Here is a 26,900-nt window from a genome sequence, read left to right as displayed (position 1 = left end):
ATGACTGCATCTTTTTTTTTGTGTAAAAATGTGGGGGGGGCTCCCCTCACCCCACCCTCTACCCCCTACCTTAACTATTTCTCTTACCCCACCCCTATGTTTCCTAAAAGTGTCCCCAAAATTGGAAAAATAATCGCAAAAAAAGATGCAGTCATGTTTTCATCCGGTTTTGTTCTCGCAATTATTTCTACGGACACAGGAGAACACCACTGTGAGCCAGCATCACTTAGAGGAGACAAAACCACCAATACTCAGCTGTAGGACCTCAGTACAACCCTCAGAGATAATTTCAGCACTCACTTGTATGAGGCATCACAGTCGCCTCTTGGGGACAACCAGACCAGTCATCGCCCACAGAAGGAAACAACATCCCTTAGAGGTGAACACCACTCCGATCAGTACTTGAAATGGAAATAGAGAAGTGCATGAACTATCACAGAGTACCTGCTTACTGTTAAGAAGTGCTTGTATTCTCCCATTAAAATTATGGCTTCCGGATGAGAAGTGCCGGTACTACGGCTTTAAAAAAAAGAAGTGCCCGCACTCAGGACTGGCAAGTACCTGCCCACTTAGAGCACTGACGGCAGCCAACATCAGGAGATCACTTCACGACTCCCGTGTAGGGGCACGATACTGCCAAAGCTGTCCTCATGCATTGACAAATACTTCATCTCTCAAAAAGGAGACAATCAACCAAGATGGCAACTGTAAAAGTCGCGTCATGCCCCGGAGGTCAGAACCACCCTGGCGGAAGTAAGCCGAGAGAGGGCACTCGCGTCGCTCTAAGACCCCCGATGCCCCCCGCTGGTCGCCCGCTGAAGCCGGGCACTGTGATAAGCAGAATGAGACTAGCGTCGCCGCCCCCTATTGTGGCCCGGGCGTCAGGGCAAGTGTGTATGCCACCCACGCACCCCGCCCTGCGGGCATGAGGCTGACAAGGAAGTAGATAGAGAAAGCAGAAGTTGCAATCTTTGTCCGGGGAGGAGTCCCTGCGGTAGCCCTCGCCCCGGGACCCAGGGAGCGAGAGGACCGGCTGCCACCCAACGGAACACAGGGCTCTCTGACCCAGTGCCAGACTGGCTCACCGCGCACCGTCGGCCGTTCCACCTTCCTGTCTCTCTGCTGCTTTGCCTCCAGTGCCCGGGTCACTTCCCTGCGACCTCTGCAAGGCGGGCGTCTGACGTGAACTACAGCTCAAAGATGCAGGCAATCAAGTGTGTGGTGGTTGGAGATGGGTAAGTGCGGTTTAAACGAATATATCTAGTCAAATGTGCATTCATTCATAATAACACGAGTTGTCAAGCACAAACAAATAGTCATTTGCACACTTTATGTGTTGGCGAGAAAGAATGATATCCCGACAATGATTGGGGAGGGTAACGGGACACCGACACCTGTGCCTTTGTCTGACTGGTGTGAAGGACGCGTTCACTCTCCGCATTGCCTTTCGTACGTTGCCATGGTATAGTACAATACTCTAGTCGAGTGAACCCCCGACTGGCCCTCCCCCAGCAGAAGTCTGTAAGGACGTCCGCAGAAAGGTGTGTGAGACTCCCCAGTCCTCATAAACATGGGAGCGTATTCCACCAGCACTCCTATTCTAGCGCCGCATTAAGGAGGCCTACTACTTGCACCACAGTTTTACCCCAGCGTCCAGTTTTGTGGGTTCCATTAGGGGCAAATGGTATTTTTGGTAGCACAAAAAAGAACACAACTGTACGCACATTATGAATACAAGGCATTCGCCTGCCAGGTGTCTGTCCATGGACGTCTGGGATTCACAAGGCTAGTGACCAAGCCTCACCCTAGCGTGTCGCGCTAGGTATGGAAAGCTCCTCATTTGCATACGTATACAGATCATCAGAAGTGACATCACAGAAAAGGACCTACGGGGGAATGGCCAAAGTCTTTGATATTTGAGGGCATCGTGATAAGTGATATTATAAGAAGTTGCCACTTATAAGTTAAGAGACCAGTTTTCAGCAAACAATATATAGATGATCAATATTATTATATATGGACCGACTATATAGACTTTTAAATCATGAGTGAGGCTTTTTGATATGTATGAGAGCGAGCTTTAAACTTGAATCCCTTTCAAGGAATCCAAGTAAGACAGAACGATGCCCACATTTTAAAGAATGTTGTGAATAGGGCCCGTCTTGCGAGTGCACGTGATGAGATGCACTAGAACATTTCACCGCGCGTGCCAACACAGTGCTTGTGCATTGGCCTCTCACTCTAGATACATGTTACGTGTTTTCTTCCCAGGTACAGACCTCATAGCATTGCAATCCCACCTGACGAAATGGCATTGCTTTAAGGAGCATCAGAATGCTTGATATCTGACTGACTCTTTCACAGCCCTTCTGGCCTTTCTAAAGTCTGAAGGTACTGGCCTGCGGCATCCCCAATGCACGACTGACTCTTCCCAGCCCCATAGGTTTTTAAAATCTCAATGTCTGTCTGATATGCTTTCCCAATATTCAAATATTATAAACCCTACCAAATAATGCTCAACGCTTCAACTTGTGAATAATGAGAAACAGAGCCAGTCAGGACTGACACGTGACTGACTATGCTGCTCTCACGCGTCTTCTTACAATCCCCCACTTCAACTTTACTAATTGGATCACATTTGGAACAATGAAAGGCTAATTTCTTCTTACCCAGGAGCGAACCAGGGACCTGCAAGCTATACACAGTTATCTGCAGCAGGTGCATTCATCTACTGAGATACCTTACTTCAGATTTTAATGTGTTGTCCTAAATGAATAGCATTCCCAGATGAAGGGAACTCCATTTTTATCTTGCTAACTCCCCCGCCCACCATCTCCCAACTCCTCCCTTTCCCCTCACCCTTCTCTGTCTTCCTGAAGCCTTAGTTTTTATATGTTTTTGCCATAAATGAGCCCGAACCTGCCTGAACATCTCCTGAAGGTCCCATAAGATTTGAGACCCTCTAAGAAGATTAAGGTCAAATCAGGCTGGAAGCAAAATGCGTTAACTGTTCCGACTGCCCCTGTCCCATGCTAGCAATACTATTCACTTTCTGTACGTTTTACTTTCGTGGCAGACACACCACAGAGCCGAGAAGTGACCAAGTTTGGGCATAGCGCATAGAAGCCATTTCTCGCTCATGCATTTCTTCTGGCCAGCATTCAATATTGTCACAACAGCAGTGTGAGCATCCTCTCTCTGTGGTCTGACGTCCGTCTCGGGAGGATAGCGCAGCGGCAACGTGCTCGCCTTGGAGGCAAGGCGACACGAAGCACCACAGGTTCGATCCCCGGGTCCGCGCTTAGAAACCCCTGGGTATTATACGCGTTATAAACAACCTATCATATCATGTCGCGTTTGGACCGCAGCAGTACGAACGTCCGCACCCCGTCAGTGCAAAGGGGCCCAAGCGTTGTGTGCCTCCTCCAGCAGTACACGTTGCCAATATGGCAGTGCCTTCGCAATGCCACAGGCTCGTGGGCGTTAGGTCGACACCCGTTGATAAAGGGTGCCCAGCTTCCTGCATGACGTCATCATTGTCCTTTTCTGTGTTACTTAAGTTCCTGTTTGTGAAATTGGAGAGTTAATGAAGAGTGTGAGGGGAAGTGAGACAGCCAAAGGTCTGTATGGGGAACATTTGCCGTTATATGGTGGCATCCTGCGCCATTTAAAAGAGATAAGCAGCGCAATCGTAAGCGTCCTCTTGCTTTTTGAAACACATGGGTTTTTCAAGATTCTTGCTAGGTCTATTTGGAGGAAGCTTTCGAGTCAGAGCTATTGTATCCTCATCGTCCATACGTTCTGCTCTCACTCTGTAGCTCAGCCAAACATAGAGTCACTCCTCCATTGCCCTTTGGCTCTGCACTTTGATTGGTCCTTTGCCCTTTGGCTCTGCACTTTGATTGATCCATTGGCATTTGGCTCTGAACTTTGATTGGCCCATTGCCCTTTGGCTCTGCACTTTGATTGGTCCTTTGCCCTTTGGCTCTGCACTTTGATTGGTCCATTGCACCGTGGCCTTGTGACTGTAGCAGCTACATGTTGCACTATGTGCGGATCCACAATAGGAAATCATTATTATTATTATTTGTTTATGGCGGAAGGCGAGAAAGCCAGTGGGTGCAGCGTGAGTTTGGGCTCATTTATTTGTGGTAGGGGCCCTAAATGTGGCATCTCAGGACTGGGAGCATCATGCATAGCTCTCAACCATTTATATAGCAAAGCGGGTGAAAACACCCGATTTTACTTTTGGCGGGTGAGAGGCCCATTGAAATGAATGGGCGTGCATGAGCTTTGGCGGGTGAGTCCGCTGTTTACAAGGCGGGTGACACCCGCCAAAAGCGTGTGAGTTGGGAGCTATGATCATGACCTTAGGCGAAGTCTTTATCCATCGCTCACACAGCTTGTGCCACCTCCATTTCCGGTTCCTCCTCCTGAGTCCTTTGGTTTGAAGGTACGGGCACTTTTCATTGGTGCAGTGACCTGGAGCAAGCGTGCACAGAAATCAGACCATAGGAAGCATTTTAGACGATTGATATTCCGTGCACACACTCTAGGCGCAGGTGCCGAAAACAGGCAGAGAAGAGTAGACAAACAAATCAAGCGTAGTCATTGAAAAAGATAGGTGTTTCATTTTTTTTAAAATAGCTACAAGGTGCCTCACCACGAGTTGAGCGGTAGCCCTTAAATGCGGCATCAACGCTATTGATGGGGGGTAAATGTGATGACTTAACCGCCATTTTGAGGTTCAATTAGTGCGGCGCTATTAGCGAGCGCTAATTGTGCCGAAAATTCCCAATGGGGAATGGGAATTTACAGTTACTGCCCAACCTGTAATCTGGCAGTAATACCGCCAGACAGTTGGGCGGTAACGGAAATACAGTTGGGTGGTATCCCATTCAGTATACCACCCAACTCATGATGAGTGAGAAGGTGCCTCATCACGAGTTGGGCGGTATCCTGCGGTATTATTGCTGAGATACTGCCTGGCTTAATAGCGTTACCGCCACCCGGTCTGGCACTATTAGCGCTGTATTAAGGGTCAGGGGGTAATGGGTATTCCCCATTGGGTCCGTTGGACCCAATGGTGCATTTTTGGCGCAATTAGCGCATGCTAATTGCACCCTGACAATGGGTGTTAAGTTGGTGCATTTACCCCCAGCTCAGAGCTGGGGGTAAATGCTGCCAGACTCATGATTGGGCGGCCTTGAAATGTGGGATAATAGCATTAGCACTGCATTTAAGGGCTACCGCCCAACTCGTTATGAGGCCCAAGGAGTTTAGTTTCCGTAGATTGGCAGGCAGCAGGTTCCAAGCTCTAGGACTGCCAATGCAGAAACTTCTATGTCCGCGTTACACACAATGAGAGGAGGGAACACTCAAAAGATTTTGGCCAGCAGACCTAAGTGAGTGAGATGGGCGATGAGGAGAGATTTTTGAGATTAAACAACTGGGGCAGTGCCATGAGTACACTTGAAAATCAAACAGAGGACCTTAAACAGAATCCTCTGTTGAACTGGCAACCAATGAAGAAACACTGCAATCGAAGCCTATGTCTTACCGCCGCATTCGGAGCGACCTGCAAGCGGTGGATCTGGCCATTCAGAAAGGCCAACAACAAGGCATTGCAGTACCCCAATTTGGACTTTACCAGAGTTCCAAACCCAGCTGGGCGGTCTGGTTCTGCAGTAAGGGGCAGTACGGGTCTCAGTCATTTGAGTTCAACATAAATTGCTTTAACAACTTCGCAAACATGTAAATGACAGTTTAAGTTTGCCTGCCAGATGCAGCCTAGGTTTTTAACTTTGACAGAGAAGCTGGTTGAGACTTCAAAAAAGAGTGGGACAAGAGACTGGATTGAAAATCAGTTAGCCATTTATCTGGGCCATGCAGAATAACCTCAGTCTTGGGTGGGATTGAGTTGTGCATCCGCTGTTCAGCTGTCCACGATTTTACTCTGAGGCAGTCTCATTAGAAACCATGGCCACCAGTGCATGCCATTGAATGTTATGTGGCTGTGTGTGTGTGTCAGTGCATGGGGTTACTGTGGTGTGTGCGTTTTTGTGAGAGTGGATACGTGTGAGTGTGGTGGTATTTCGGCACAGGAAAGTGCATGTGCATGAATGCATGTCTGTAAGTGCGCGTGTCACTCACATATGTGTGTGGCATGTAGAGATTCTTGGGCCTCTCTGTGTGTTAGCGTTCATAAGCGTGCACGGGTGTGGGCGTGAGGCTGCATTTGTGAGTACAATGGAAGCAAATGGGGGCACCTGGTATATAATGGAAGTAGCCGGCCAGATTGTGCAAATGCCTGGGCATCAGATAGCAATACTAGGTAAATGAAAGAGATGGTTGGGCATATGCTGGGACAAAATAATTGGTATGTCAGCCGTTTTCCCATAGCTATAGGTTTTGGGAATGGGTAGGTTGCTGATATAGACAAGATAAGAGCAGCGAGGGGATGCTTCTAATTGCACATGGTGAGAGACAGGTGTAGGCGGGCATAATAATACATGTTTCTGTCCTATACCCTAGTCCTTGCCCCGACCCCATCTCCGGCATCCCTGCTTGCCCCAAGTCCTGGGATCGCCCTGGGTGTGTTGCACTGGGATAAAGAATGGGTCAGGAAAGATGGTAGGTGTAGGGCTGCCCCAACCCCCTATACAAGCAACACTAAGTTAACTTTACCACCACTCTACACAAGGAAAGTCGGATACGGGTATGCTGGAGCATGGTCTTTTTAGTGATCAGGTGTTATAGATATCCATTAAATCAGCTCCAGTGCACCAGCAGTTTTGTATTTTGTAGAATATGGGGTAAAACCAACACACACTAATTACTAACCCCTATTAATAACAGCTATTACTCAGCAGCAGTATATAAAAGGTTTAATTAGCTTGAGTCGTTTAGAATATATACTGTCTTTATGAAGTGTACGTTCTGGAAACAAATGTATAGAAAGTGTTCTTTCTTGGCAGGCAGCCTGGCTAGGAGTCAATGAACTACCACTTTGCAGCAGAGTGGCCTTAAAGTGCTCCTGTGCTTGTTTGTTACTTGTCCCTGGACAGCAGAAGCAATGAGGGGGTCCTCAGAGTCCTTACGCAGGCTGGGTCTGTGAGGTGCAGCCTGGTGTATTTGGGATGGGATGGGGGGCCTTCTGATGTTCTCCCTAGCCGGTCCATGAATGCAAGAGGATGACCGCCCCAATCAACAGCAATGAGGGGGGCCCAGGAGGTGGAGTCCTTGCTGAGCTGTGTATGTCAGGAGCGGCCCAGAGCACTAACTGCAGCAGCAGCAAGGTCCCAGCAGTTCTCTATCCTGGGCCGTGTATGTCAGGAGCGGCCTTGCACTAACTGCAGCAGCAGCAAGGTCCCAGCAGTTCTCTATCCTGGGCCGTGTATGTCAGGAGCGGCCCTGCACTAACTGCAGCAGCAGCAAGGTCCCAGCAGTTCTCTATCCTGGGCCGTGTATGTCAGGAGCGGCCCTGCACTAACTGCAGCAGCATCAAGGTCCCAGCAGTTCTTTATCCCGGCTCGTGTAGAATGGAGCTGCCTGGGGGTTCCGCGTGGTCCTGTCTTAGCAGGAGTGGGCCCAGAGAAGTCAGCAGCGCTGCCCGTCTTCACTGGCGAGCGACACATAGTGTCAGATGTGGCTAGTTGCAAAGAACCATTCTTAGAATTGTTTGGGGGCAGGGCTTTACATTCAGTGTCTGAGGAGAGACATCCAGTGACCATCCTGTGTGACATAGACGCCTGTGACATTTCTTGGCAGTGGGGGGAGAAACAACCATCTTGAGTAGCAACATGTCTGCAGCACTCAAATATGCCACGGAGAGGGGATCATGTGGTCAGAGGGCATTTATGTCAACCACAGTACATGGGCATTTATGTCAACCACAGCATTTGGGTGCGGGGTCCGGCACCCTGTATTTCTTCTCCAACCTGTCTCATTTGGGCAGAGCGTGCATGGGTTTTTCATGAGGGCCATGATCGCCAGGGAAGCTGCACCCTCTGCACAATTTTACAGCTGGAGGAGAGAAGGTTCGGTCAACTGTCTCTGGAGCAGAAGCGTCCTTCCACCAATGAAGCGGGAGCCATGAAACACCATGTAGAGCAGCATGGTGACACAGGAGCAACAGCACACACTGTGTGGGGGGGGTATGGGTAGCTCCTGTTCTCCCTCACCACGACCAGCGACATCCACTAAGTATGAGGGTGTTATGAGGAGCTGCATACAGATTAAGATCCATCAGAGTATAGACTTCATTACAGGATTCTGGTAACCCTTGATACCAAGGAGTGAGAGGAAGGCAACCACACCAGACAAAGCTACTCTTCCACCCATGTGCAGTGTCTTCCAAAAAGAACCTGCAAGATATGCGGGAGCCACACCACCAATAGCACAACCAACACCTTCTTAGTCGCATGAACATAGTAGGGCATGTCTTATTCCACCAAAATAAAGTGTGGTATGTATTTTCCTCCCAGGAAAAAGATCAACAGCATCTGACATCATGCCTTCTTTAAAAATGCATGTTGGGGGAAGCCAAGGACCCAGTGGGTATCACATCTTTGCAGTCTAATATAATATGGCACTATGCACATGACTGAGATAAAGACACAAGACCTCAACTGCAACCCTCCTACCAGCAGTCACCCATCCTACCACCCAAGCGCATATTGCATACTATCCCCCCATATATCATTGCTGCTGTGCCAACCAAAGTCCCAGACACCGGGCACACGCTCTGCTCCCCCCAGTGATACCTCTTGGCACCAAATCACTGGGATAGAGGCATGTATACAATGACAAAATGATTACAAGCCGCACAACAGAGTGAACTTTCTCACCATTAGCTTGGCAGTAATGTTGTCTACGGTCGGCCGTCTTACTATATTTTGTCGAACACCCCGGTACCCATTGGTTCATGGGTAAAGTCATTCACTGCTAGGATGTTGCCTCCATCACTTTTCAAACAAGGCTGTAGCAGGCTTATACCATAATGTACTTTATATAGTAGCAGAGGCCCTAGATAAGCCAAGGTGCAGAACAGCTGCTTTACCATGAATATGTGGGCCAGGTGAAAGGGCACCGACTACATGGCTGGGACTTCACACTAGGTGCCCTTCCATCCCCTGGCAGCCAAAAGAAATGAGGGGAGAGAATTGCTAGCAGGACACATCCAAACCAGATATTGCATTGACTCATCGCACGTGAACAGGGTTGATAATGCACCGCACCCTTCATCCGGTAAGAGGCCTGCAGCACTTTTGAGAGTTGCAACCGAATCCTGACCTCCATCATTGCACACTATCAGTAAGTCTTGAGTGCTGCTGGAGCTGTTGTATCTCATTGCAGAAGAATCTTAGCAGTGCCCAACATTGAAAAAAAGGTTCATGCATTGAAAGTAGCAGCACTACATTGAGAACAACTATAGCCAGACACCTGACCATGGCCATTGCTGTGGATGAAGACGCGTTGTCCACTTCAAGTGAAGCACATGGAATTGGAGTAGGTTTCTTTAGTGGAGCTTATGTTTGGGAAACAGGCATCGCCATTGACTGTTGGTTACCGGATGGCACGGTATGAGGAGATGCCATTAGCCTTTGTGCTTCTACTGTGCTTAGGTCTTGGTCTGACTTTTCTAGAGCCACAGTAGTGGTGGGGCGCTTTCCACGAGGGCAAAACTAAACCTTGAGCATATTGGGGTTCTCCCCAGTAAACTAGAGCAAGCAACATGAGAATTCGCAGACTCTCCCTGCTGCAGGGGATCCACCAAAATGAGATTATGTTGGGGTCGCCTCGCAACATGTTAGCCCCCAACATGAAAAGGTCTCATTCTGGTTCTCACTGCTACACAAGAGTGATGCAAACATAACATTTTGACATTGTTGTCAGGGTCTCCCTGCTATGCAGTTGCCCCAGGGTCTTCCTGCTTCCACTGTCAGACTTTCTAGTCCCCCCTTTTCAATTTATTGAGAGGGGGATGTGGGAGCCATGGGCATGCAGGTAGGCCTCCACCACCACCCCTTAAAGCCAGCGGTGCGGATTACACCAGGTCCAAAGGCACTGGGGGAATAGTAGCTAGCAAAGGAATGATAGGTGTGGCACATGCCAATGGCGCTGGTTGGTCCGCTTTCTCATACCGCCATGCTCGACATTGTGGTGGGAATGCTTCATGCTTCCAGCGAATGTGTTTACACATTGCAGTCAAGCTCAATTCATAATGTTCTTCTTGCAGGGCAAGCACACACATGCACCCTCATCTGCCAGTGTCTTCCTTTAAGGTGGGAAGCACTGCCACAACTGGGAGGAGCCCATTATAGAAAGTAATCTTCTGGTCTGCCATGAACCCACCGCAGGGCAGGAGCCACCAGTATCAGCTTGGTCAGCCCCTCCTCCCACTGTTCATTCTTCTCCTCCTCTGGCTACCTCTCATTCCTTTCCTCCTGCCCCCTAACCATAACTTTGCCATCCGCCAAGTGCCCATAAGGCCACCCCGTGATCCACCCCCTGATGTCCCTCTTTCATCACTTCCTGTTCCCCCTTCTGCCCTGCCTTCACCTCCTTTTGCCGACTAGCCATCACTGAATCCACATGTTTTACCTCCTGCCCCCCCCCCAGCTCCTCCTTTTCTCTTCGCACATCCACCCTGTTGTCTATTTGCACTCAGTTTGGCCTCCCGCTGCAACATCTCCTCCTCAATTGCACACACACAGTCAGATTTATTTTGGTAAAGTATCATAAAATAACATTACAATATACAAATATGCACATTTTAAAACAATAAAACATCCTTGCCCGTGGATACAAAAAGGATTCCATGACATGAATTGGCAACATTCAAAAAGCAGCAAGTACACAGCTACGGTGTATGAAAGGTCAGAATTAAATTCACTGTGGGACTACAAAATCAGGTTCCATGTGATAATGTCCCCGCAAAAATGTCTCCAGACAAAAATGTCACCGTTTTTTGCGGAGACGTTATTACATTGAACATGTGGGGGACACCCCTGCAATCCCGGATTTATTTTTTATTTTTACAAGGAGAGCAGGGGACATCCCCTCAACCCGTCCCCATACATAATGTCACCACACATAATGTCGCCAATGGCTTTTCCCGGTGACATCATGTATGGATATTACTACCCGATACCTAACATCATTACGCTCTTTTCCCTACTGGCCCGAGCAGGTGTCATGTAAGACAACAGAGTCATAGAAACCAGGCGGTAGTCAGCACGTAGCAAGAAATGCATTGCCGGTCTGCACAGGAAAAAATAAAAATTGCGCAATAGCGGCAGACAAGTGCTCTTGCGGACTTGGTAATAAGTTGGACAAAAAAAAGAAAGTGTAAAAGGTCCTCGGTTCCCCCATTACACAAGTGACAGATGAGATTATCTGATGGAGGAACAGCCCATCTAGCAGCTACAACCTTCAAAGGCAGTCCATTGAAATGAGCTCTCGTAATAAAATACCGTTCATTTAAAAATCTGGAAAATGTTGCAAATATTTTCCTAAAACAATGGCCAGCACTGCAGAAGGCTTGCGGTTGGAACATTTCGTAAGCTCAGCATGTTCTCTTTGCACTAACAAAATCATTTGGAGTTTAGTTTTGTACAACTTGGCTGCCTTACAATGAATAGTGCTACGGATTATAAATGTACTTTCACAGTTTATACCATTGGCCCGCTTTCTAATACGTCTAAATCGAGAAATAAGACATGTTATTATTGCTGGACTTTATCAACCACATGATAATTTGTTGCACGAAAACCCACATTCACAATACCCCAACTACTCAATCATAAAAACATAGCTTCCCATGAAAGCTCTTCTTCCAAGAAGGTAAGTAGCAGCTCCTGATGAAATGCGAAATTAGCTGCGGGAGTTGGTAAACCAAGCAGTTGTTTAAAACATGTTTTCTCCTGGACTTGAAGTTGTTTCCGATCACTGTAGCCATAGAGACCCATACCATATTTTGCTGTAGCAGTAAGCTTTGATGTATACATTTTTAACGTCTGATCAAAAGTTGAGCATTTGTACGATTTCGCAAAACAAACTACGCCTCCAATTGCTTGGGCCATACTGTTTGCTTGTTCGCTATGGTGTCTTGCACCCAAAAGAGAGGAGGTGAGAGTCACGCCTAGATAATCATACAATGTCACCTGAGCTAGTTTTATGCCTTTAAAGTAAAACGAGAGATACCAACTTACCTTCTTGCAGGGTTCATCTGACAAATCATTACAGCCGATTGTTGACAATAATTTCTAAGTCCAAACCATCCATACAATCAGTTGCTCCTCCTCAATTGCTACCGTCACCTCCCCCTGACACATAGTCACCATCTCCTCCATTGAAATAATAGCCATTTCCTCCCTGTCACCAATGGCGACATAATTGTTCCTATCCATCACTTGGTTGCTGTGTGCTGAATCATTCTCCACGGCTTCCACATCTGTATCCCTGGATGTGGCGTCAGCCTCCTTCTCAACAGGCTGTGCATTTACTACTATAATTACCCCAACATACACCTCCCTTGCCTAATCGGAAGATAATTTGATTCCGGCCCAACTCACCATAGCCGTTTCCCCAGTTTATTTCATGGCAGTTTCGCTGCATTTTATGTGGCATTTTCGGGGGGTCCAGGGTTAGGGTATATTTTTGTTTAAATATTTAATGGTAGTTTGGGATTGGGGAAGGTGTGGGGGGAGTACAGGGAAACATGCAGGGCATGCCACCATAAAAATGCTGTCCGGATAGGCCTTCAATCACCATAACCCAAACAGGCCCACTACTTAAGAAGTGAGTACAAAGTTGTACATGAAGCAAGTTTATTGTACAAAGCTCTGGGGAGCGGTTAGAGAGTGTTGCAGGACCACCTAACCCAAGTCGCAACAAACCACATCAGTTCACATCTTTTATAATATGTTGTTACAGTTAAAACACTCCCAAAATACTTGATTGGACACAACCCTCTTCAAAGAAATGCCATCTTTTCCCAATCCCTACATTTTCATTGGCCAAATTTATCTCAGTAATTATCTTCAGGTTATATTCATAACACACCTCTTCTTATGAATCGTCGGTAATAGGTCATGATGACAAAACATGGTTGAACGTTGGCATTGAAAAAATAATGAATTACTAGTAATAACTGGCCTAAGCCGTTTAAATCCTAACCCTTGATTTGTACATGCCTCGTATGGACATTTCCTGCAATATGAGCAGACTGGGTGAATGATTTCCCTTCGTTCGTGATGCTATCTCATTTCCCAGGTCATTGTTCCCTCAAAACTTTCGAATCTACAAGGCTCCCATTTATTGCACAATTGGAAACTCCTAAATAGCTTTAGGCACCAGCGTATCCTGTGTTTTACTACTGACCAGAATAAATAACAAAACTCCCTTGGTCACGCTCTCAAACAGCAAGAGAGTGTATCTACTATCAATGAGACTTATCATACCATAACACTTAAGGCTATTCAGGTCACTGTGATTTTACTGCAAACATTTCTTTCTATTGATTTGTTACCCAAAAAAATCAATTGAAAACATTTTTATTTTATTTTTGATTTTACATTTTTCACAATGGAAATATATTCTCATTTTGACAGTCACAGTATATTTCTAGTTTTACAGCACTGCCATACTTCTGTTTGATACAATATAGTCTACTTTCTCTGACTAAATCACCCTAGTGCTTGCAGTGGCCTGCACCCTTAACCAAAGTGACAACATGAATATTGTGCTTACTGAAAATAAGCTATTACAATTCCAACATGACCACACCCATGCTCCCTGCCTCATCCTTGGCCTATGCAATAGAAGGTTTACCATGGAAGCGCTAAAGGTTGGTTACCAGTCATTTGGTCGACACCAAATGGTCGAAATCCAAATGGTCGAATTTTTTTTATTTTTTTTTTAACATTTTTTATTTTTGGGGGGTTCCCCACCCAACCCCCACTTTTATATATTATTTTGTTTTAACCAAACAAAACGAAAACAAATATATAAATAAAAAAAAAAATGTGACCATTTTTTTTCCGACCAAATGAGTGCACACCCTAAAGGTTTCCAAAGGGTCCCAATGAAGGAAAGTGTTCAATTCAAATCCTCTCCTAGTTCACAAATCCCTGCAAGCCCCGGCAAGCTATTCCAGCCATACCAACCCTCAAGATGCAGAGGTGTGCAAACATGCTCTCAACCATATAGCAAGGACTGAGTGTTCAGACCCCCACCATCTAGCACACCCTCTAGACCAGGGGTCTCCAACCTTTTGGTTGGCAAGAGCTACTTGTAGTTAATAGCCAATAGGTGGGAGCTACTAAGGTGGTAATATCCATGAGTATGAGAATTTCGACTAAGATGTTTTTGGGCAGTTTATTTGCTCTTCATATAGAAAAGGAATACTGTATGTATTTATTGAGATATTAATATATCAATAACTTCAAAAACATGTTTATTTTTTTTTTTTTTTATTAGATGCTGTTTCCTCAAAAATTGTTAAGCATTTCAAAAGTAGGAAACTAATCCGGACATTCAATGTGAAGGCTTTACCTGCATGCTATCCACCAGTGCCCAGTAATCTGGTGTAAAGCTTGAAAAAGCAACAGCACTCAGATGCTGTCAGACGGGATCAAGGTTTTGATTTCAGGAAGTTCATCTGAAAAAGTCAGATTCAAAGAGACTGGCAATCACATTGGCTGATAGTGCAGATACCTTTTTAGCCATAGTGATTGCACACCCAACATGGCAGACATACATTCAGGACAATTTTTAAACTTGCTTACAACAGACTCAGCCATGGGAGTCACTGTGCCCTTCACAACTCACAACTGCACCATCTGTAAAAGAGCATTTAAGGACACTTAGTTCCAACTATCGTTTCGTAAAACATCTCACATGTTTTTTAAGTCCTGGTATTGCTTTTACATTCATGTTTAGTTTTTTAATGTAAGTGGACAAGCACCAGAATGCAGTGCATCTAGTAGTATTCCATGTTTAATTAAATGTTAAATTGCAGTTATCGCTTACATTCCTGTTTTGGGACATCCATAGAGGTGGGCTCATGCTTATCATGCCATATTCCACCCTAAGCTTTAAAACAGTTTTGGTACGAGAGCTTTAAAACTGAGAACTCAATATCTGAAAATATAAAAAATAATTCAGTTTTACCATAAACACGCAAAGCGCGATGTACCTTTTTTCTTGCAAGCTGGGACTCACACGGATTGTTATTTTTCTATGCACACACACAAGCACGCGTGCTGAGAAAGTGATTACAGCTGTTTCTTTATTTCCCCCATTCTGATTGAAAGCCTACAATTACCAGCATGTAAAGTAATGCTAGCTGAAATAAATATAAAGAAACACAGTGAGACTGAAACAATCACAGACCAAGCTTTTTTTACACAGCATGCAGATTTATGCACCCATCCCCTTTCTAATCCACCATCATTTGCACCTCTTGGTGACAATGGCCACAACACACATTTCCCTTTTACATTTGTTATTGATAGCTAACCCCCTGTTGGGACGCTACCCAAGCCCTTCAAGCCCAGATGTAGCCCCTCCTCTCACTGTGCACACAGCTTTTGACTGTTTACTTTACAGGAAGAGGAGTGAGAGGGGGCCGGTGAAAGGTCCCAGGGACTTCAGACACCAAAATAAACACAGAGGGCTAATTTTGGTGTATGATCAAATAGCTACTGGGAAGCCTCAGGAGAGCTACCAGTAGCTCACGAGCTACTAGTTGGAGACCACTGCTCTAGACACACCTGAGTAGAGGGACTAACTTCATTAATTGCTCTAGTTCTTGTGTGGGGAATAGTGTGTATGGGATTTATAAGCGCTAACTTAGATGGATAGCAATGCAGCGTTGCACATAGGAGAAGCACATTCATTCATTCGTTCTTGTCATTTTTATAGCACCTTTCACCTTGGGTATGGTCCCAACATGCTGTAGGTTGAACGCCCTTGGATGGACCAAAATACAAAGTATCGTAAATTGGGAGGTTCTTTTATACGTGTGTGCATTATGGACATTCAAGGTTATGAGGGGTGCCCAAGTCCCTGCTAGCCACCCATGTCCAAATGACATGCGGATGGGTGGAGAGAGGTACACTAGAGAAATAAACTGGAGGTGGGGGCAAGAGGATAGTCAATTATGTGTGTAGCTACAGTTCGAATTGTTGACGTGAAAGGTTTCTGCATTCTTATTGTAGACGTGTTGTGCAAAGTGTCATTTGAGTTGTGCATGAAAGCAGAGTGTAACAGCGCCTTTGGCTAATTCCATAAATGCAGGGTGCGCAAGGTAAAATGCAATGGTTATATTCAAAGGAATGCCTGGAATTGGTACATTCGGCAAGATTCTAAACATCTGGGTCGATAAGTTAAGGTGCCATCATTCTGCATGCATCCAGCTATCATGAAGTGGCTACATACTAAACCCAAAACGACTATGGAGATGTATTCTGCCAATACCTGAATTCCATGTAATAGAAATGTTCTATAATTTCCTAGAATCAATAGATTGGCTACCTTCATTGAATTGACTAGGTGCAGCACCTAAGCCAGCTCCAAAACCTTTCAAGTGCTATGTGGAGGCTGTCGCCTGATATCTTCTAGGTGCAATGGCTGAAATCGGTGCAGAACAATGGCTACCCACACAAATCTTCCAAGAGCAACACCCAGGTTACCGTTACGAATTATTCCAGGTGCATCACATTGGCCAACCACTCAAATCCTCTAAGTGCAACACATTTGCCATGGCTACACTCATCAATCATGTAAGTGCTAGACATTGCCAGCCGATCTGGGCCATCTGTTTCGACATGTTTGCCACCCCCAAAGTCCATCTGAGTGGAACACATTGTGCAACCCCAAAATCCATATAAGTGCAGAAGATTGCCCATCCCCAAAATCCATCCAAGTGCAATACATTGCCTATACCCTAATAATGCATCTAAGTGTGTTACATTGCCCACCCCCTAATAATGCATCTAAGTGCGATACATTGCCTACCCCCATGCACCCAGGGGAATGCGCGTAGGGTGCAGAGGTAACTGAGGAGCTGGAATTGGTAACAAGGGACAGGAGGACAGGACTCCAACGTGTATGTCACATCCTTCTCACTACGTTCTCAATGTTAAGACATGCTATAGACGTCCTATGCACATGCAAGAGAGTGCGGTACAGCAAGTGGGCACAGTAATATGGTCCAATAACATGGAGAGAAAGATGGAATAGTAAGGGTCTCAATGAAAGGATGTGGATAGGGGTGATACAGAGGGTACCAGGCATTGGATATTGGTTGGGGAGTTCAAGACGCGCAGTCTTCATTAATGTGTTGGTGGCTCCGCAGCTGACAGACCACAACAGCATTAGTACAGGCCTCCCAGTTGTGTTTCTATGCAACAAACACCAGGAAACAATTGGAAACACAGGTGGAAATGCTCACTGCAGAGTGGCCTCACAACTTGAAGGTGGACCCATTATATAGAGACAGGCCACAACAGAATTAGTTCAGGCCCCATGGTTGTTAGTTTCATCTATTTGTTGAAACTATCCCATTAGAGTACAAATAGGAGGGGATGGGAAGTGAGCAGGTATGCCCAGAATTTAGGTGTTGTTTGGTTATTTACAAACCCATCGACTAGCCATAGCATGCCACAATCCCTATGACTATTCCCGCTGTCTACTTGTCTCCTCCCCACAAAACACACACCCATAGGATCTCTTTGAGGTAGTTTTACCACACACAAACATCAAATGTGCTCTACAAGGCCTACCAGTGTTATTTTCAGGGCAGAAAGTGAATTGCTTAAATGTAGCTGTTAACGAGGTAACCGAGGTGCTGGCTTAATAAAATCGCCTTTATCTTCAGCCACTTGGATAACAGGCAACATGTGTCCTCTCATGTCCTACTTGCTTGTGCATATGTATTAGACAGGCATTTTCCAGGTACACACACCATTTTCTAGCTGTTGTCATCTTATGGCCAGGTACCTTTCTGGCAGTGTCAGGCACGGCCTTTCCCATGCTTACACAAAATGCCAAAAGCGTTGGCTTTGCTGCTGCTTGTGTTTTTTATGCAGAGACAACAGCAGAAAACATTTGAAAGCACAGGCTGAGTTGCTCACCCCAGAAAGGCCGCACATGGTGACTACAGAGAGCAGGAGAGGCCGTAACAGCCTAGCCACATCCTTTACAGTTGCATCTTTATGCAGAAAATGTGGAAGAAAACAAGTGGCACACTGAGGCAGAGATGGCACTCCAGACAGACCTCCGTTTGTGAGGACAGGCATAAGATCAGGACAAATCACACACAACACGCACACTGATTACTATATGCAGTTAGCGCTATGGCAGAATTCCTGTAAAAGAGTTCCACAAGCATGTAGAGTCTCAGGATGTTGCTGACAGTAACCTCATCTGATGAGGCCCACCTCTCCAATGACCACACGAGGAGGTGACTTCTTACTGCCTCATCCAGCCAGGCACCAAGACCGCTCCAACACTTTACATGTAGGCTGACGTTTCTTCTGATCTCTTCCAGAAAAGGATTTTCCTTCATTTTCAAACTACTGATGATGGTACTCGTAACAAAAGTAAAAGGGCGGGAGGCTCCAGCTCGGCAGTTTCTGCTCCCACCTTCTGGAACACTCCACCCGCTTCCATGAGAAAAGAACAATCCTACAACAAATTAAAAAAAATAGCCAAAACCGGGCTTTTTGATAAATATGACTGGCCCTGTTTTGATATTACTGTATCACTCTATGACTACTCACTGGTTCACTTACTGCCTGTAACAAACGCTGTGATACCCCTGGGTTTGGGCATTACACAAAAGCCATAAACGTATTTTTTTTAAATGCAGGCGGCCCTGTGCCTGCTAAATGGCCCCGTAACCTGTAGGCATGAGCCCTAAGTACAGCTTTTTCTGGTGATCCACTGCCTTCGTCTTTGTACACACTAGGGCTAGGAGGCTGCAATCTCATGAAGCGATATACACATTGCAAATACATAGAATTCTCGCTTTGACCATACCAACAAACTCCAAGTTTAACAAACCCAGAAGACTCCCATTTAGTCAGTCCCAGTTTGCAAAATCCCATTATACCCCCAGTTTACATTCCACGTTTGGAAAACCCCAATATACACCCAGAGTTGAAACTCTCAACTTTGCACAATAACAGTATATTCCAAGTTAGACCATCCCAGTATTGACTGTGATATTTTTCCAGTAGGTCAGAATAAGGATGGACAGTGTCTGTGCCGAGTACTCTAGAAATGGCATCTCATCACAAGAGATATGTACCCAGCTTTCACTTTAGTGTGAATACAATTTTCCATCAGTTGATAATATATGGCCAAGAGGGTCGCGTTCAGAATTCATAGAAACCAATCTAGCCACGGGTTTCTCTCTCATTCAACAAGCCAGCTGATCCGCACTGATGCTGGGAGTAAGAGGGTCCGAGGCCCTGTAGCTGTCCTGCTATGCATTGCATTTTGCAGTCGGAAGGGGTGGGCTTTTTGTGGTGAGGCATGAATCAAAGGTCTGTGGGCTGGGGGGTATCCTAGCAAGTGTGCCCTAGCCGTAAAGCAGCCATTGTGCTACACCCTGTATGTGGAGCTCCTCTGAGCCTTTCTACACTTTGCCCACACTGGTCATTTAGTTCCCTTCTGCCCTCAGACCTGCGCATACCTCATATCCCCCTCTATCCTCTGACATTTGTCATCTGAGTGGTCAGAAGAAGGTGAAGAAAGGGAACTGATAGGGTTATTGAGAACAAACTAATTCTATACTTAAAATCATAGTACCATATTTACCTCTGACACCAGCCATTGCCATTCTCACCATCTAAGGTGTGTCACTAGTCCTTTTTTTTGTTTTTTTATCGCTTAACTTCATGGCTGTCTCCATTATGTGGAGACGGAGTGGGGGATGGGGAGGGGGGATTTCACATGTTTCATTCCAAAGAATACAGCATACGGTAAAGACTTTAGTACCTGTAAGCTGACGGGCAGTAGATACAGGCAGGATTTCAAATAATGGATGTTTTTTCTGCTACCGCTTCACCCATTTAGACTTCTACAGATTATTGTTCATTATAAGAAAAATCAAAGGGGTAGGTATTATAGGCGAAAATAGTGTGGAAAAAGAACAAATGTTCACATGTACTATAAAATGGGGGAACAATCCACAAGTAGAAAAAATACACAATCTTTATTAAATATTATAAACCAATAATAGCAGTGGTTCATACAAAGCACAAGCATAAAATCACAGAGACAAAACATACACACAAATAAATGCAATGTACACCATCAAATTAAATGTATAGGGTATACAAAAAACTGACTTGTTTTCACGTGAGGTAGGGGCAGACTGTAGTATGCAAACCTGGAATGTGTAATACCGTCTAGAATGTAATCATTGATCTTGTAGACTCAATCCGGTAAATGTCAGTTTTACAACTGCCTTTGCCTATTGCAGAGGCCAAAGCTCGACATGTTTCTGTTCACAATCCTAAACTGGCAAACATTCCTCAGGAGCTTTCAATTTAAGTCACTTCAAAACAGAAAGCCTTTATATACTCTGGGTGTGGCTCAGAACTTAAGTCTCTTTCAGAAACTTGACATCTTCCACACTGTAACTTCATGGAGCTATTATGCTTCAATACCTAAAAAAATAAATGCCATTGTCCGAAATGAACCAAGACTGTTTTTGGACAATGATAAATTCAAGGTACAATGGAGTTACATTGCTAATCGATGTGGTTGAGCTTGGCTAATTCTAATTATAGACACTGCCAAAGAAACAGCACATAAAATAGAAATTGACCTGAAAAAGATAGAAGAGTGTATATAAAAAAGTAGTTTCTCTGGAGAATTATAAAAAGAGGATTGATGAAATAGGAAAGGAAATGAATAACACATTTGAGAGATTAAAAAAAGGATTTGGCAAAATGTAGTCAAGATAAAGCATTTCCATACATCAAAGATGGGTACTGTAATACCTTCTTTACCAGACAACAGGTCAGAATAATACAAATAGAAGGGCATGTTTCAGGGAAACATCACACATTACCATTAATGACAGCAGCAATACTGATGAAACCGGGGATGGCACTGCAGCGAATAGGCCTAATATTAGAGGTAGAGGGCAATTTAACAGATGGTCAGGGAAAGGGAGTAGGGAGTAGAAATATGACTACTATGCCTTTTTTTATATCGAGGCCAAAACAGAGTAGCATGGGAATACAATCACAGACAAACAAGGAGCAGGAATCTCTCATAGTGAATCTTTCCAGTTATACACTATTCCCGTTAGAAGAGCAAGTTCTTAAGAAGGGGTTAGGTTTTGTGTTCACCAATGAACACAGCCCTTTTGAATTTACAGGGGAATTCTATAAATTCATTAGGAAGATTCATATTACAGAATTCTTTAATAAGACTGAGTATGCCCCGTCCACTAATTGTACTGGCTTGAGTAAACCTTCCACATTCTATCCGCCAGCTAATACACATTCCCCTGAATCCCTAGTCTTTGAACATAAGGTGATGGCAGACAATGAACGACTCAAGTCATCTGAAAAACAAGTGTTCCAAAACCTAAGTCATAGTGAAAGGGCAGCCATTAAATCATTGGCCATGAATAATGCTATATTAATCAAAAAAGCAGATGAAGGTGGGGGCATTGTGATCCTTAACAAAGACGATTATATCAAAGAATGTCTCTGCCAATTGAACAATGTAGAGTGCTATAAAATACTTCCTCAAGATCCTAACAAGGCATTACTTAAAAGTATTGATTTAAAAGTCACAAAAGCAGATCAAAGAGGGTGTATTAGCAAATAAGAGGTGCTGTTTCTAGTACATGAGAAGTAGACGTCCCTACTTTCTATTGTTTGCCCAAAATACACAAAACTCTATTCAATCCTCCTAGACGCCCAATTGTGACAGAGATTAATTCAGTGCTGGAGCCACTATCTAATTTTTCTGATCATTACCTTAAAGGTTTTGTGAGTAAGATGACATCCTATCTCAAAGATACTACTGACGCCATCAAAATATTTGAGATTGTCGAATTTGATCAACAGAGAATCTATTGATAGGACTAGATGTCTCGTTGTACACCAACATCCCTCAACAAGCCACCTTAGAAGCAATAGAAGAGGTTTGATTGACAGGATTGATGTTAACCCAGTACCTAATTCATTTGTGACATGGTGTTTAGAAATAACACTCCCAAAAAATTATTTTGAATTCATTGGTAGTTTTTACCAACAGATTGAAGGGTCAGCCATGGGCGCAACTATGGCACTGAGTTTGTTGATTTTGTACATTGATACATTTTAAAAGGGCAAGATTATATTTGTCCCAAGTACACCACCTCTGTCTGACAGTATTGCATGTTGTCCTTATCTACCTTGTATCCTTTGTCCGCAAGCAGTGTAAATGAATTTGCTCTACATATAGGTCTTCTGTTTTGCTGCACACTAGAAGATCATCTACATACTGAATGATCATAATCGGTAGATGCATATTGCCCAAATTCATATGGAGTACTCTGTTAAAAAATGCTGGGGGACTTGTAGTACCCCTGGTGAAGTCTGGTGTGTTGGAACCTTTGCCTGTGATAGGAAAATGCAGTGAGATATTGATAATCGGGTGCAGTGAAATGGAAAATAACATTTTTCAAATCAATGACAATGAAATGTGTGGCCTTGGTTGATATATTGCAAAGAATCATGGCGGGGTTTGGTACTATTGGGAACGCATCTTCGACAATGTTATTGAATGGGCGTAAATCCTGTATCATTCTCCAACTTGACACCTTTGCTTTTTTACAGGGTATATATTGCTGTGTTACACTGGGACTCTGAGGGCACTTCTATGCCCTGCTGCCATAACGCAACAATTATCTCATGTATTCCCTTCTCTGCTTCGCATGGACTTGGCAGTCAGTATGGGACAAGGTCCATTCCTGTGCGGGATCATTCTTTGGCATGGGACACAAACCTGCAATATCATTTCACCATCGTTATCAAAATCCTCAAATAGCTGCCCATCTGACACCCCACTCAATGGTGGAGCTGGGTCAATACACAACACAGTACACCATCCATCTCCCTTTTGTCAGTCCCTATCAGCACCGTCTCCAAATCTGGCATGATGATAGTACCCGCAGCATGATCTTGGGGCACTGCTGGCCTAAACAGAAATTCTGACTGTACCCTCCATGGTTTGTTTCAGATGCGTGGCACCGAACTCAACAACATGGTCGCTCCATACATAAACAAATCTGGGTGCAAAGGTATTCCCCTAGTAGCATCATCATTGTACGCTACTCGTGATATCGCCAGGACCCTAGTGTAAGACATTCCTGGTGTGGATCATACTACCCCTTCTTCCGAGAGTAAAATGGTCATATTCAGCTTGCTTAACAATTCCCCTCCAAACAAGTTTACCAGTGTTGCCATTGAAAACATTAGTGGAGCTAACACCTCTTGGTTACCCACCTTAATTGGTAAATCTTCTGTAATTGTAACCAAATGTATTGCCTTTGATGATAAGGGGAAGCACCCTTTTATTATGCAGGATTTTGTTGCACCTGTGTCAACCATAAAAAACAATGATTTGTTGCCTATCTCCACACCCTCCAGGGGTTCCTCTTCTGGGTCAGCAGTGACTGATAGAACTAGGCATGTCAGGGCTCTCTGGGCTGTCCTAATCTGGATATATGTTCATCCCTGAGGATATGAAGGGGTTACCACACACCACACTTGTCCCTGTGTACAGTGTCACTGGGCCTTACAAGACAGTTAAAGGGAAGGGCATTGACACCCACAGACAACTTCCTTTGGGAAAAACATTTTAATAATTTGTGTATATTATTGCAAACTGCAAACTGCCAATCAACTTGATCTTTTTTTCCCTATGTAACTTGAACACTGTAGATTAAAAATGTACATTTTCTTGTTAGGCTGGTTTAAAACATTTGCTTTCCACTCTGGATGGAAATGGTACATCTTTGGACTTTTGTTGAATGGTGCCTCTGCATCTGCTTCCAGGTTATCAACAAGGGTAGCTTATTTGTTTCTTTTGGGGCTTCATGTGCAAAAACAATATGAGGAGTATTTCAATGAATGTGTTATATGTCAGCATATATCACGTTCTGCTTTGCCAAAAAAGGAAATCCGCTGCCAGTTTAGCATATCCCCATTTCATTTAAATAGCCCACATGCCAAGTCACATAATTCAGCCAAGGATAAGGAAGCCACAGTCTACTATATGACTATCCTTAAACGTTTTTATGTCAAAATAATTGCGAAGATTGGAAAACAAATGACCATGTGGAAACCATCTGATCAAGTCATGTGCTACAAATGGTAAATTACAGGGCTAAAATACCATTCAGTTTTATAGCAATGACTTGAAATGGGCACAATCCATATAACATCCCAACCAGACAATATATGAATTGTTAAATTAATATTTTGAGCAGGGAGAATATGGTTGTAGTGAGGGGTGACATATGCATAATGGGTGGTGACCTTCTTCCTGTATGCCCTTTATGAAGGCAGTAGCATTCCAGAGAGCATCTCACAGAATCGCTGCCTCTACCTGCAGGACATTCTGGTGCATGACCAATCTGCCATGCCTGGCTTGCATGTACAGCTCTCTCAAACATATTGAGATGTTCCATGTGTTAGCAAATTACTTGAAAATCATATGGCATTATGCCCAATTTATGCATAAACAGTGCTCATACATTGCACTTTTCAACCAACTATTGCAAGGATGAAAACCCCTGGCCAGAATTTTTTCATATGCATACTGGTTCCGTTCAAATCTCTAGATCTCCTGGTTTGTGGACCTAGCCAAAGGGCATCAACCCTATTCATTGTTCTCCCATCCCATAGCTCTCCTAAATGTTCTCTCCTTGCATTCACCGCCCTGTTGTGTACAGTGCACTGTTACTTAGTAATTAGGTTTAATCTCTCTTAATCCTGTACGTATCAAAATATATACATACAAACCACTGCTCACTTTTCCCACCCAATTACCTAATGCATACTTTTGTTTTGTAAAACATAGGCTGATACAGAACTCTCATGTCATGTTTTTCTAAGTCCTAGCATTGATAGCACATGTCACTTTACATTCCTATTCAGTTTTTATAAATGTAAGTGGAAGAGCACCAGAATGCAGTACAGCTTCAGTTTTCCCACATTTAATTAAATGTAAAATTGGCTCCTGCATATCATGGCAAATTCCATCTTAACCTTTAATGCAGTTGGGGTACTACTGCCTTAAAACAGAGAACTTAGTATCTTCAAATAAAAACAAATAATTCACAGTTTTACCATAAACAACAAAACGTACAGCTAGATGTCGCTTTTTTCTTGCAAGCTGGGACTCGCACGGATTGTCTATTTTCTACACAAATGCACGCACTGACCAAAAAACTATTACAGCTGTAGCTTTATTTTGGTCACTGTGATTGAAATCGCACTATTACCAGCATGCAAAGGAAGGCTAACCAAAATAAACCTAAAGAAACACAGTGCGCCTGAAACGATCCCTGCCGCAGCTTTGTTTCACATGGCATGCAGATTTATGCATGCCTTCCCTATCTAATCAGCCATCATTTGCACCTCTTGGTGACAATGGCCACCACACAAATCTCGCATTTACTTTTGTTATTGATGGTTGACTCCAAGTTGGGACACTGCCCGAGCCCTTCAAGCCCAGATGCAGCCCCTCCTCTTAAAGTACATACAGCTTTTGATTGTTTGCTTTGCAAGAATAGTAGAGTGAGGGGAGAGGGAAAGTTGCACAGGGACTTCACACACAAATGTAAACATACAGGGCCCCATTCCGAGATTGGAGGTAGTCATGGTGCTATTTGCACCATGACTGCCTCCAATAACGGTACCGGCACCCGTCTCGTTCAATGGGGACTTACCGGTGTAGTCCGACCTTTGCGGGACCGGTAAGACCCCATTGAAAATCCATTCCCCATTCCCATTTGAGCCCCCATAGGGCTCAATGGGAATGGGGAAGTAGCTAATAACGGTACCGCAATTTTCGGTACCGTTATTAGCTCTGAAGTCCCTTAACGGGTCCCGTCCTTAACACCTGGTCAGACCAGGCGTTAAGGAAGGGACCCGCTAAGGGACCTCGTACTAGGGCGGTAAGGGATTACCGGCACCGGTCTCCTTACCGGTGCCCGGTATCCCGTACCGCCCTACTTGGAATGAGGCCCACAGTGTTAATTTTGAAGTCTGATGCAAAGAGCTACTGGGAAGCCTCAGGCGAGCTATCAGTGGCTCCCGATCTACTGGTTGGATACCCTGAGTTTAGACCCTTTATCTATCCCATTTGCCCGGGAAGAGGGAATTTTGCCTCCTCACACTCCCCTATGCCAAGTGCAGGGATCCCAGGTCCTCTTATTGGACCTCACCTCTGTTTTACTTGCTGCGCTGTCGTTCCTACACAGTGGAAGAGATCCTTTTTCCTCTCTCTTCTCTTTTTCTCACTCTATATTGTTGTGACATCACCTTTCCTCTTGGCGACGGAGATCCCTGTCGCCACCTCTACATATAAAAATTATATATTGCCACATGGTCTTCTACAACCCACAAACCCACAATCAACTCACTACACACACACACTCTCCTCTTGTTGTTTTCTCCCGCAAAGGTGCACTTACATCTATGCATTCTCCCAAGCTCCTCCGATACAGGATCCCACCAACATCCTGCAAAATCTGGGAGCAGTGCCCCGACTTCAAGGAGCAGGCATGTCTTATGGCAACAGAGCACCTGTGAACCTCTTTGGGTCATGCACAGGGGACTGGTCACTGCAGATGTGCACCACACCTCAGG

The 26,900-nt window shown here is 44.7% G+C and overlaps 1 protein-coding gene across 1 annotated transcript in view; it reads left to right on the top strand.

Moving 5' to 3' along the window:
* The first annotated feature begins 567 nt into the window (after positions 1–567).
* LOC138582072 (ras-related C3 botulinum toxin substrate 2) overlaps positions 568–26,900 on the top strand; it is a 215,088-nt gene continuing 188,755 nt past the window's right edge. The window contains exon 1 of the mRNA XM_069653020.1: positions 568–1,235. Coding sequence (XP_069509121.1) covers positions 1,201–1,235 — 35 coding nt within the window. The 5' untranslated portion in view covers positions 568–1,200. The remainder of the gene's footprint in view (positions 1,236–26,900) is intronic.

The sequence above is a fragment of the Ambystoma mexicanum genome, chromosome 3q (genome assembly GCF_040938575.1).
Source record: "Ambystoma mexicanum isolate Mex_15411 chromosome 3q, UKY_AmexF1_1, whole genome shotgun sequence".
NCBI classification, from domain to species: Eukaryota; Metazoa; Chordata; class Amphibia; order Caudata; family Ambystomatidae; genus Ambystoma; species Ambystoma mexicanum.
The sequence above is the reverse complement of the archived record's forward strand: the minus strand, read 5'-3'. Positions and strand labels throughout refer to the sequence as shown.